The following is a 13,165-nucleotide window of genomic DNA, read 5'->3' as shown; positions in this document are numbered from 1 at the left end:
CCTGAGGACCTGATCCAGCCTTCCTCTCCTTCTCAGCTTAGTCTGGTCTGCGCTACGTGCAGCAGCTTACCCATTTGATCTCAACGCCTCTAAAACTTTTTATGCTTTTAACCTCATCCTAAGCGACTACCTTCACTCACTCACCACAACAATGCCATCCAAGTGTTCTCCGCGGTGAGTGGGTGTGTGTGTGTGTGTGTGTGGGTGGGTGGGTGGGCACTAGAAACAGGCAAATGGATCATGTCTTTACCAAGGCTGGAGCGCGGGGTCAGCGCCATTCCCAGCGGTTTGTCAAAGGATTAATCCTACGATTTCCTCTCTCTCTCTCTCTCTCTCTCTCTCTCTCTCTCTCTCTCTCTCTCTCTCTCTCTCTCTCTCTCTCTCTCTCTCACACACACACACACACACACGCCATCGTCACAACAGCACCCGCTAATTGCCCTCGACCTCACCTCACCTTCCTCTTGTGAACCTCCGATGGTGGTGATGTCTCATCGTGGTGCTCCACTACGACCTGTTCCTCTGGTTCCTACCTCCTCCTCCTCCTCCTCCTCCTGCTGCTGCTGCTGCTAGATGGGGAAAATAAATATTCCGTTCGTAATTGGATGGATTACGGGCGATTACAAGTTCGAGGAGCTGAAGAGAGCGGCCGTGATCCCCCCGCGACTCGAAAATCTAGTCGGGGCGTTGAACTCGGCTCCGCCAGAGATTGAGGCTCTCTTGGCAAGTACACTCGTGTTGTCAAGGGCGTCACACGGGGGAAGGGTTATTGGCCTGGATGGGTTATATGACGGACGACACGTTCGTATGGTACTGATGAAATTTCACTCTTTTCTTTTTTTTTTTGGCATCTTGTCCAAGATATGCATGAGAAAGGTTGTTATCAGAATGTAATAACCTGTTTGTAATTACCTAATTACTGTATGGGGATCTCCTCCCCCCCCTCCTCTCCCCCATGGGGGGGAGCCCCCATCCCCATATTTTGAACCATTTTATGCTATCATTCAACTTAGTACAGTTCTGTGTGGTGCACTCATTTACTCTCTCTTCATTCAGACTATTCCATTCATCCAATACTCTTTTAGTGCAATGGAACTTCTTTATTTTTTTTTCTTACAAGTTTCTTGGTTGATTATGTTCTATGGTTGTTTTAAACCTACAGTTTTCGAAGAACTGTTCACTGCCTACGATATCAGTTTAGTTTAATAACTTCCAATTTTGTGATCAGGTCACCCTTCATTCTTCTTTCTTTCATGATGGATCAATTTGGGTAAAGTCAAGGTCTGTATTAGCCTTCCCCTGTGACCCAGCTTCCTCATTTCTAAAAAAAACCATCTTTGTTGCCCTTCTCTAGACCTTCTCTATTAACTCTGTGCTTCTTTAGATGCGGTCACTTAACTCGAGAAATACACACCTACACACACACACCTACACACACACAAACACACACACCTACACACACACAAACACACACACACCTACACACACACAACACACACACACACACACACACACACACACACACACCTGGGTCCAAGGGGTCAACACAAGATGGGATCTATGCAGGACATGGAGGAGGCGTCACGGTATGTGACGGCAGGAACGTAGTGACACCTTCGTCATACCGAGAATCTGGAGAGTTTCGAACTCAGGTGAACCAGAGGTCAACACCCTCCGAGTCAGGGGGATGATGACGACTGTTTATTACTAATTAGGGACGATATTTCCACAGCCATTAGGAATCTCGGGTGGGAGCAGAGGAGAGGGTGTCGGGGAGGCACAGGTAAGGCAATATGTGAGGCCAGCAGCAGCGGCAGGTAAGGACGAAGGCCATCAGCAAGTGTTGCCGCGTCGGAGAAGAACGGGGCCTTGCTTCGAACCACTGTCAAAAGTGTCACTTGGCCTCACGCCCCTCCCAGGGTCCAGGTGAGGCTCGTCAGTCACTGTTTCCTCAGTGTGCTCTCTCTCTCTCTCTCTCTCTCTCTCTCTCTCTCTCTCTCTCTCTCTCTCTCTCTCTCTCTCTCTCTCTCTCTCTCTCTCTCTCTCTCTCTCTCTCTCTCTCTCTCTCTCTCTCTCTCTCTCTCCTTGTATTCCTAGTGACAAAACTGGAGAATTTGGTCAGGCTGAAGGGAGCTGAATGAATTCTGTGTTAACAGTACGAGGGAGAGGCAAGATATAGGTAGATATATTGTGTATCTTCGAGATCATTTGAAAGTTACGTACATCTCGTGTTTGGAGTACGAATAGAGGAGATATCTTTAAAGACAGCAAAGATGTGTTCTCTGAATGTCTTGAAGAACAGCATCTAGTGTTTGGTTGGGGTCTAAAGGGCGTTGGGTTGGTAAGGATTCAGGGGGTAGGGTTGGTCAGGGATCTGAGGCAGGGTTGGTCAGGGATCTGAGGTTGGGTTGGTCAGGGATCTGAGGCAGGGTTGGTCAGGGATCTGAGGCAGGGTTGGTCAGGGTTCTGAGGTAGGGTTGGTCAGGGATCTGAGGTAGGGTTGGTCAGGGATCTGAGGTAGGGTTGGTCAGGAAATAGAAAGATTTCCTTATGATTGACTTTTTATTTCAAGCGATGATAACACAATTCATTGGCCGGTGGCACAGGCGCTGTTCAACCAGCCCAGCACAGCGGTTAACACATGGAGAAAGACATTTTGTATTCGCTGACAGACGTTGGCATTTCAGAGCGTTTGAACTTGTTTTCTTGGCTGTTGTAATGTACTTATTAATATTCATATTGCTATATATAAACTAGGCTTGGTTTGTCATGAGCGAAAAAAAAAATGAGCGAGCAATATTTATATGCCTTAGTTCCAATCATCCTCACTCTTTATTTATATCATGTCTTGAGGACCGTGATCGTCTTTGGTCACGTAACTTAATGACAGACAAAGATGGAATGACTAGATCGTCGACCTATCAAGGTGATTATTCCCTGACTGAGAAACAAAACCTATACAAACGACATGAATTAATTTAGGAAAAAAAAAAGTTATGGAATTGATCAAATAAGAGATATCAAACATTTTCAAAAGCTTCGATAGTTTCCATCTAAGAGATGCATCCTTAAGGCTTCGTTCGTCTGATTTCTATTGTGGTGATAGATGCCAATTCGTCGTCTGTTTCACCCTTGAGTGAGGCGAAGTATTCTTCCTTCAACAGGTTTGTTAACCTTCAGAATGATTCACCCGCTTGGTTGAAAGCGGTACTCTATAGATACGTTAAAGAAAACGTGTAGACTCGACATGTATTTTGTTACAATTGTATGACGAACATTAATTATTCCTCTCTCGACACAGGAACAGTGTGCTGGCTTGCCTCTTTGAATCGTCTGTATGCCTTTCTTAACGTATCTCACTAATCTTTAAGTTTCTGACATCCTTCATTATCACAAACAGCCTTGAAAGGACCCAACTGTCTGTTGCTGGTTGAATTCCACTGTATATGTATGCGTTAACAATTGTCTGCCAAAGCTGTGACCAGTGAAGGGCAACAGGAAAATGTAGCACCGTTTGGCAATGATGCTTGGTAGGCGGGCTCGCCGCATTACCATATTCAAACTATCTTCATGATTTAATGATTAGTGTTGGAGCGCAAATATATGAACCCGTTACCATCGTAGGAGAGGAATTGGTGCATTGTTGTTCCGTAGTGTGACGAGTAAGACTTATCACCAAGCAATGCGAAAGACATGTGTGAAGGAAGGCAAGAAAGACACCAGAGATCAAAACGGTATCACACCCAAGACGAAGTAAGTCCAGTTCGAGCAATCTTGACTTCAGCATTAGTAGTGTAAGCCTCACTTTACGTCGTCCTTAAGTTATCTTCACCCAGACGAGAACAGTTAATGGGAGACTGCAAATCAATTCTGAAACTTCACCAATAAGTGCAGTAAACGCTCTCGAAATATGGACCACAGATCACCCTGAATCATTTGATGAAGAACTCGCAGACAAAGGATAATTCTCTATCGCAAGAGATATCATTGTAATCAGATCTGTCGCCGCCCACCTCCATGCAGTCTTCGTCACTTTTGTTGTTTGGCTCTCCATCCCTCCAGAGTGTGAAAGTACTAGGGATGGGCTGTCCAGAGAGCGTAACCCACGATCCCTCTGACTCCCGGTCTATGGCGCCCATCCAGACCCCAACTTGTGCTGAAAAAGGGAAAAAAAGAAAACTAATTAGTAACTGGACTTCGTGATGACGACTTGACAGAATCGTGTGCAGCACAGCGGTACATGCAGGAACTAACGTTGCACCAGAACACGTTCTTCATGGTGCAGCCTGAGACCCAAGACAAGTGTTTAGGTATAGCCTTATATACAAAGTGGCTATGACAGATGTGATGGATCATGAAGATCAGATGTTCTCTGGTTTTTCAATATACTTTTACCACAGAGACCTGGACATAACAAACCGTGTGAACAAAGGGACAAGATTAAGACTTCAAATTCTGTCCCAGCAGCGTCAGCTTACTGCTCACGTAGTCACTTCCTCGCTGAGAAACGTTTGGGGAAATGCCTTCCATCAAGTTATGAACGACTGGAAGCAATTAATTCATTTTCTTACCAGAAACTCAGTTTATCATAACCCACGGAGGTGTGTTCTGTGTGTAGATCTTTCTCCCTCTCTTCAAAATCATTCAGTATTTCTATCAGGAAGCAAATACTCTTATTGTCGTTGGATACATGTGGACAGCATCTTTGTTTTCACTTAGAAATGATGATCTATTGCTGAAACGTAAAGGGTCTGCGAAATTCCAACTTCGGCGGTGATATTTGCCTTCAGTGACGTGTGAGGACTGGTAGCGTTATATATATATATATATAGTCTCGGAAGATAACACCCGTCCACAAAGATTTGGTCGCACAGAAAAAAAGAAGAAATAATGCATTTTGCACGCTGAATCCAAATCTGTTTTCAGAATTCTTCTATCGCCCATACTGTTTTTATTATTATTATTGTTGTTATTATTTTCCAGCATACTCGCATATCATTGCGGCGCATTTGAAACAAAAAGTTTTTAACATACAGCTATTTTCAGTGTTTATGAATTGCAATAGCTTCTTTTTGAGAGCACAAGCCTATATAAATGAGTCGCCAGATGAGTGGCGCTTGTCTTTTGACTCATCCAAGGTAAGCTCGAAAGGGGTTCTACTCCACAACGGAAATAAGCTTCCCTTCTGATCCTCTGGCTCACCCAGCTAACATGAAAAGGCATCGTATTATAACATGAAGCTTCTTTTAGAAAAGATTAAGTATGGGGACTCTAAGTGGAATGTATGTGTTGACCTAAAGGTTTTGGGACTTATGACTTGGAATGTAATTTGGCTACACGAAGTTCTGTTGTTTCCTCTGTGAGTGGGACGACCAGGACGAGAACAATCATGATGTAAAGTTTGGCCCAAACGAACATCACTGACTCCATGGAGGAAGAATGTCATCAGTCCTCCTCTTGTTGATCTTGAGAAAAGTGATTTGCCTCCTTTGCACATTAAGCTCGGGTCGATGAAGAACTTCGTCAAAGGTATGGATAAAACTGGTCATGGATTCACATACTTGAGGAATACATTACCCAGAATCAGTGACGCAAAAATCAAGGTGGGTATTTTTATAGGTTCCACAGATCAAGCAGGGAACTACTTCAAGCTGAAAAGTTCGTTGAAGAGCTAACCAAAACTGAACAAAAATTGCATTCTCTCGTTGAAGAGAGTTTGAAGAGACTTTTTTTTGGGGGGGGGGGGATGGGGAATCACGGATCAGAAAACTACTGTGATGTTGTAAAAGATCTATTGACTTCACATAAAGCTCTGGGGGTGCAATATGAGTCTAAGAACCCTTTTTTTGGACTCGCACTTAAGACTCTTTTCCGGAAAATCTTGGGTCAGTCAGGGATGAGCACAGCGAAAGATTTCACCAGGACTTTTTGGACATGGAAAAGCGGTACCAAGGGAAGTTGCACCCCTCTGTCTTGGCAGATTACTGCTGGACACTAAGGAGGAATGTACGTGAGGTCAAGTATAGCTGAAAGTCGTACACTTCTACATTGGAGAGGTTGAGTTCTTAAGTGTAATAGGAGCCTTGTTTTATGAATGAGTGATATACTCTTATTTGTGAAATTGCATTGCTCTGTCACTTATAAAATCATGCCTGGTAGAAAAATTCCAAAAACAGATTCGAATTTGATGTAAAAAAAAAAAAAAAGAAAAGAGTACCATGATGGCGATTTATTTTAGTTTGTGGGACGCACAAAAAATGTTAAAAATTTTGTCGCCCAGTGTAATGTATTTCCTCATATAAGCTTATGTTAATGTGGAAACCTTCTTCTGGACCATCAACATTCTGGCTTTCCTCTTAGTCTCATACTGATTCCTTGTTTAAAACTATCTGACTTGTAAGAAAACTGCTTAATACATATATTTTTTTTTTTTCGCGCACGCGTTTGTGTGTGTGTGGTTCAAATCTTAAACATAAGACCACATTGTGAAAGCTTTCCATGTGACTGTAGCTGTTTCCTTATCGCTAGCCTAAGTTGTATATGATATGGAAGAGGAAACTAAACCTGTTTAACATTTACTAAGAAAAGTAGGGGAAACTAACGACAGATTTTCACTGGTTAAGACCAGTGCTCGATTTGATCTGGTAGGGGTAAACTTTCCAACATATTAGTCCGTTAATGGGAGACCTATTGATTAACTCAAATCAGTCTGAACTGGTATATGCCTCACCATTTAACTCTGCGCTTCGTGAAAAAAAAAAGAATAAAATCAATATCTAAAATTCCATTCGATATTCTTGCCCGCGAATAAGGAGCCAACACTTATGAATCAGAGTTTAGAAACGATGATCAGATCATGATATGGGAGATCAGATCATGATATGGGAGATGCGGAAACCATTCACGTCGCGTATTTTCGTAGCCTTGTTGACGAAGGATTCTTTTACGCAACCGTAACTTATAAAGTTTCCCCCGTCGACTCGTGTGGCTTAGAAATGGTACTTACTTATGGAGCGAATCTCCTCTATAAGTTGTGAAGTGTTGAAGGGGTTGGCTAAATCGCCTCCTTGACGTTTGCAGGTTTGGCGGGCGTCTTCCCAATTCTTTCGTTCCTCAAGATGGAAGCTGAAGCAGCGGTTCACCAGTATGAAGTAAGGCAACGGGCAAACTGAAAATCAAACAAGAATCAAGCAAACATCAGAAACGTTAGCAGTAAACAGGTGAATCAAACAAACATCAGAAACGTTAGCAGTAAACAGATGAATCACACAAACATCAGAAACGTTAGCAGTAAACAGGTGAATCACACAACACCAAACGAATGAAGAACCAAGCAGGGCAGGAATATTATGTACCTCGCTATTACGACTCTGGGAAGGCCTAGGTGGCTAGGAGTATGGAGCAAGAACATCTTAAAGTACTTTGTGGACATGGTTTAATAAGAGCAAACCTCAAGGCTAGTTACGGTAATAGAAACACACAAGAACGTTCAATTCAATACAAGCAGATCATACAAGCGTATATGAATCACATCTGTTGGCTGGGAATTAAATGTAGATTTACTCTGGAAAAAAAAAAACTCGAGTGAAAATCTCTAGCAGATCAAAGTAGATTCATTACCTATGATCACCAGTAAGAATAGATCACCCATATCCCAAAGGCATCAACCCAGTCCCACGGACAACAGGCTCCACCAACAGTAAAAGATTAGTGAAGGACATATTGCTGAAGATAGGACGAGAAACCGTAAAGAATTAAATGTTTTTTGTTAAGAAAGTAAGTAGTTCCTTACCCAGACTAATTGGTACGCCGTGACTTACGGAAAACAAATAAACAGTTTATGGTGAAGCTATAGCAAAGATCTTATTAGATCATTCTTTTGTTTGTTTTCATCCATACTTATCCTTGCGGATGTGCGTGTGTCTTGCTCCCGCAAGTTGTAATTGAGGTAATAACCGCCGTAGCTGTCTCATTTCTTCACTACGTATCAAAATGCTCGCCATATCGCCCCCTCAAGCATTAGATGAGAGAATGAAAATCAAATCTCTTCATCTCTTGTCATGATAACAATGTCTGACGGTCGGCATGAATGATGTCTGCTTTGTCTGTTTACTTTCAAGATAATGTAATTCAGTTCTTTTATTTTTTTTTTTTTTTTTTTTTTTTGGTGCTACGACTGCGTAAGTCAACACCAGGTGTCAGTGAATTATTTGGCTAGATTTTTAGATGTGGTGGAACCTCTACGGCGTATAAGCCAATATCAGATGTTGAATTGCAACAGGGAAGAGGAGGAGAGAGAGAGAGAGAGAGAGAGAGAGAGAGAGAGAGAGAGAGAGAGGTTCTAGACCAGGTTAAAGTCTGCGACATCCTCTCCAGTGTAAGCTTTTTGTGACCACAATTAGTGTGAGGTTAGTCAGAACTGCTCGGGTGGAGCGCTCCGTTGATGCAGGAAAGGTATAGACTAGGACAGGAAAGAGCAAAAAAAAAAAAAAAAAGATAACCCTATTCTAACGAACCAGGTAACTAAAGGGGTCGTTACCCCTTGATAAAGGCACGTGTGGCATGGGTCGTTTAGGTAATGCTCGATCCATCCAAAGTCTTGTTTGCTTACAACTTGCCTTGTAAGACCCGCCCTCACTCCAGTACCCTAGAAAACCATCTGTCACTCCTAGAAAACGGAATCCACCGACTCATTTCTCTCACTAGACCAGTGTGTTTACGTTCTCGGAGACATCTAGATTTCCTCTACTTGACCTCTTAAGCACCAGTTATGCTCCTAAACATGTTATGATACCTTCAGTCATTCGCCCATTTGTTTACTAAGTGATATTTTAGATATTCTATACCCTTAGATCATCGGTGAGTTTATGGTCAGGTTCTGGAGTGCCTGTTGAACTGTCCCTGATTACTACTGTTTCCAGACATTCTTCGTTCCTCTTTCTTATCGTGTTATGCTCTTTTCTGGCTCTCTCATACCGATCAGATACTCGTTGGCTGGGTTGTCGCCTTTTCTTTTTAACCTTCCCTATGTGTGTGTGTGTGTGTGTGTGTGTGCTTTTGTGTGCAATGAGTTTAACATCGTCAAGGTCTAATATCTCTCTCTCTCTCTCTCTCTCTCTCTCTCTCTCTCTCTCTCTCTCTCTCTCTCTCTCTCTCTCTCTCTCTCTCTCTCTCTCTCTCTCTCTCTCTCGCCGTAACAGCACCTCAGGACTAACCGATGTTGTTTTCGATGGTCACCTGCAGAGAACTGATCTGCTCCTGTAGCCTCTGCACAGATGACGACATGTCCGCAACCCAGGCCGAGTCTGCTGAAATACATGCAGTGCATTAGAGACGGGTTATATATACGTATCACAGGTGAAGAAGACACGACTTATGATTCTGGCAGTATATTTGAGCTGAAGAAGACACGACTTATGATTCTGGCAATATATTTGAGCTGAAGAAGACACGACTTATGATTCTGGCAGTATATTTGAGCTGAAGAAGACACGACTTATGATTCAGCTAAAGAAGACACGTCTTATAGCCTGACAATATATTTCAGATGAAGACACGACTTATGAGCCTAGCAATGTATTTCAGCTGAAGAAGACACGACTTATGAGCCTAGCAATATATTTCAGCTGAAGAAGACACGACTTATGAGCCTAGCAATATATTTCAGCTAAAGAAGACACGTCTTATATCCTGACAATATATTTCAAATGAAGACACGACTTGTGAGCCTGGCAGTATATTTCAGCTGAAGAAGACACGTCGTATGAGTTTGACAATATATTTCAGATGAAGAAGACACGACTTATAAGTCTGGCAATATATTTCAGCTGAAGAAGAAAACGTCTTATGAACATGGCATTCTCACACAAATTCTTCAAAGCAAACACCTGATCCACACATCCTCTACTTCCTCTGAAACCACGCTGCTCCTCCCCAGTCTGATGCTCTCTACATCCCTTCACTCTCTTGATCAATACCCTCCTATACAGTTTACCAGGTATACTGAACAAACTAATGTCTCTTTGATTTGAACACTCACCTTTATCCCATTTGCCTTTATACAATGGCACTATACATGCATTCCGCCAGGCACTTATCTTGATCCATACATACGATGAATTTCCATACTAACCAATCAACAACGCAGTCACCCCCTTTCTTGATAAATCCAACTGGAATACCATTCACTTCGCCGCGTTGCCGGATTTCATCTGTATGGCTTTCACCACCTCTCCTCTCTTCACCAAACCACTCTTCCTGACTCTCTCACTTTACATACCACTGCGAGCAAGACACCTTTATCTGCCACTCTATCATCAAACACATTCAACAGTCCCTCAAAATACTCTGTTCATCTCCTCTTTACTCCATCACTACCTGTTATCACTTCCCCTTTTGCCTCTTGCACTAACGTTCCCATTTGTTCTGTCTTTCGCACACAGTTTACCTCCTTGCAAAACATCTTTTTATTCTCCCTAAAGTTTAACGATACTCTCTCACCCCAACTCTCATTTGCCATCTTTTTTTAGTCCCTACACCTTCCTCTTGACCTTCCGCTTTCTCTTATACATTTCCCAATCATTTGCACTCCTTCCTTGTAAGTACTGCATAAACGCCTCTCTTTTCTCTTTCACCAGAAGCTTACTTCTTCATCTCACACTCACTACCCTTTTAATCTGTCCACCTAGCCTGAGCCAAGTACCCATTTTATCGACCAACCCCTAGGGCCTAGCGGGTGGATAAACAGCTGGATTGACTGTGAACCGACTGCTGCCACCAGAATTCGAACCTAAGCGCTCGACCCTGGGCGGCCCGTTAATGTGCTATAGTCAGGAACTCTAACAGCTACACGAGGTAGGTTAGAAAAAAAAAAAGAAAAGAAAAAAAGAAGAACAAGGAAGAAATGAACAAACAGGTAAGGAAAAAACCTTAAAAGCTGCCCGCATATGTAGAGAAGTGTCCAATAACCATTATGGTTTCATAAGATGAACGACTGTAACTGCTAGTTTGGCAGTGATGGAATGTAGGGTAACCGGAGCAGGGACTTTTGGGAGAGAGAGAGAGAGAGAGAGAGAGAGAGAGAGAGAGAGAGAGAGAGTTAGCCGACAGTGTGTGAAAACGATGCGTCGTCCAGCGAGGTAAGGAATGGGACCTGCGGATATATAGCAGTGTAATTTGTATCTGAACTCAGTCTTTCTTGAGAAAGTTATAAAAGGACTCACCTTGATGGTTGACGCTCTCCTGGAGGACTTCAACCTCTTCCTTAAGTCCATGTAAACTTGACTCCAGACTCTCAACTCGATCCGTGTCAGCTAAAGTAGATACATTGTATTAGCCTTGTGGTAGTTGCAATAGTGCTGGCTTTAAAGCTCTCTCTCTCTCTCTCTCTCTCTCTCTCTCTCTCTCTCTATATATATATATATATATATATATATATATATATATATATATATATATATATATATATATATATATATATATATATATACATTCGTCTGTATGTAAATGACCAACAGCTGGGCTTACTTCATATGCGTTATGGTATGCGAAGCCAAGCGTTTCATATTACTCTACAATATTTAAATATTTAGGATTAGAAATAAGCTTGAAAAAGACCAGTAGAATATAGTAATAGTCCCATCTATTAATGATCAAGACAAACTGTAGAAAAATGACCTCCTATTAACAATGATTCATTTGGAGGTTGTTAGTGATAAAGACGTAACATGATAACTGGATCATGTGTTCTCCACTGTCACATAACGTATTTATGCAGCGCAAATGACCCACTGTCTATATTCACTTCTACTACCATATACGTCAAGATGAACACACACACACACACACACACACACACACACACACACACACACACATATATATATATATATATATATATATATATATATATATATATATATATAAATATTGATCTGTGAGGCTGATCTTTTAGAAAAGACGTACACATCTCAGCCCCCTGTGAGACGGTTTACAGTGACCTGAATGACTCCCTGTGAGGTGACTTACCGTGTGACCTGAATGACTCCCTGTGAGGTGACTTACCGTGTGACCTGAATGACTCCCTGTGAGGTGACTTACCGTGTGACCTGAATGACTCCCTGTGAGGTGACTTACCGTGTGACCTGAATGACTCCCTGTAAAATGGTTCATGCCTAGTGAAGTTCTTCCCGTGAGGTGGTTTACGCTGACCCGAACAGTGACTTCCCTGTGAGGTGATTTGCTCCGACATGTGAGGTCTGCCTGTGAGGCATCCCTCCTCCTTAGGAGTTGAAGTAACCAACACCGGTACCTGGGAGTCGTAACTCGAAATGAGGGGCAGGGATTACCGAGGCTGAGCTGCTGGGAGTCGTAACTCGAGATGAGGGGCAAGGATTACCGAGGCCGAGGCCGAGCTGCTGGGCGTCGTAACTCGAGATGTGGGGCAAGGATTACCGAGGCCGAGGCCGAGCTGCTGGGAGTCGTAACTCGAGATGAGGGGCAGGGATTACCGAGGCCGAGGCTGAGCTGCTGGGAGTCGTAACTCGAGATGAGGGGCAGGGATTACCGAGGCCGAGGCTGAGCTGCTGGGAGTCGTAACTCGAGATAAGGGGCAGGGATTACCGAGGCCGAGGCTGAGCTAACTTAATACCTGCCATATATTCTTGTACATTGTCGATCAGGTTTCTCTGTAGTTCCTTGATCGCCGACAGTTCCTGACTGTTGCTGGTCATCTTCGTGTCCTGTACTTGGAAGAGCTGGTCAACCATCACCTGCGTCTCGTTCACTATCTTCACTGCGGCCAGCAACTTCTCCATCATCTCTGGAACATAATACAGAAAAGACTTTGTGGTACACTGCGCCTCAACCTTTCCCCCCCAAGCGTATGCACAGTAGCTTCTCCTAAACCTGCAAGAAGATGATGGAAAGGTATTGTTTCATGCGTCCCAGAGGCCTGGATAAGCCATTAAGAAAACGCTATATCTCTCTCCCGTGCCTGTTAAAAAGCGCTCTCTCTCTCTCTCTCTCTCTCTCTCTCTCTCTCTCTCTCTCTCTCTCTCTCTCTCTCTCTCTCTCTCTCTCTCTCTCTCTCTCTCTCTCTCTCTCTCTCTCTCTCTCTCTCTCTCTCTCTCTCTCTCTCTCTCTCATTAATAGCCATTATAAACAG

At 43.1% G+C, this 13,165-nt stretch overlaps 2 protein-coding genes across 2 annotated transcripts in view; one reads left to right on the top strand and one right to left on the bottom strand.

Moving 5' to 3' along the window:
* The window catches only part of LOC139754164 (ras-related and estrogen-regulated growth inhibitor-like protein), a 392,942-nt gene that overhangs the window by 238,379 nt on the left and 141,398 nt on the right, over positions 1–13,165 (top strand). The window lies entirely within an intron of this gene.
* The window catches only part of LOC139753902 (uncharacterized), a 56,804-nt gene that overhangs the window by 21,355 nt on the left and 22,284 nt on the right, over positions 1–13,165 (bottom strand). The window contains exons 4-8 of the mRNA XM_071670859.1: positions 12,650–12,820; positions 11,223–11,312; positions 9,216–9,308; positions 7,007–7,168; positions 3,935–4,156 (exon numbers count right to left, since the gene is read on the bottom strand). Coding sequence (XP_071526960.1) covers positions 3,935–4,156; positions 7,007–7,168; positions 9,216–9,308; positions 11,223–11,312; positions 12,650–12,820 — 738 coding nt within the window. The remainder of the gene's footprint in view (positions 1–3,934; positions 4,157–7,006; positions 7,169–9,215; positions 9,309–11,222; positions 11,313–12,649; positions 12,821–13,165) is intronic.

The sequence above is a fragment of the Panulirus ornatus genome, chromosome 16, assembly GCF_036320965.1.
Source record: "Panulirus ornatus isolate Po-2019 chromosome 16, ASM3632096v1, whole genome shotgun sequence".
NCBI lineage: Eukaryota > Metazoa > Arthropoda > Malacostraca > Decapoda > Palinuridae > Panulirus > Panulirus ornatus.
Note: the sequence above shows the minus strand (reverse complement) of the source record. Positions and strands in the feature narration are given on the sequence as shown.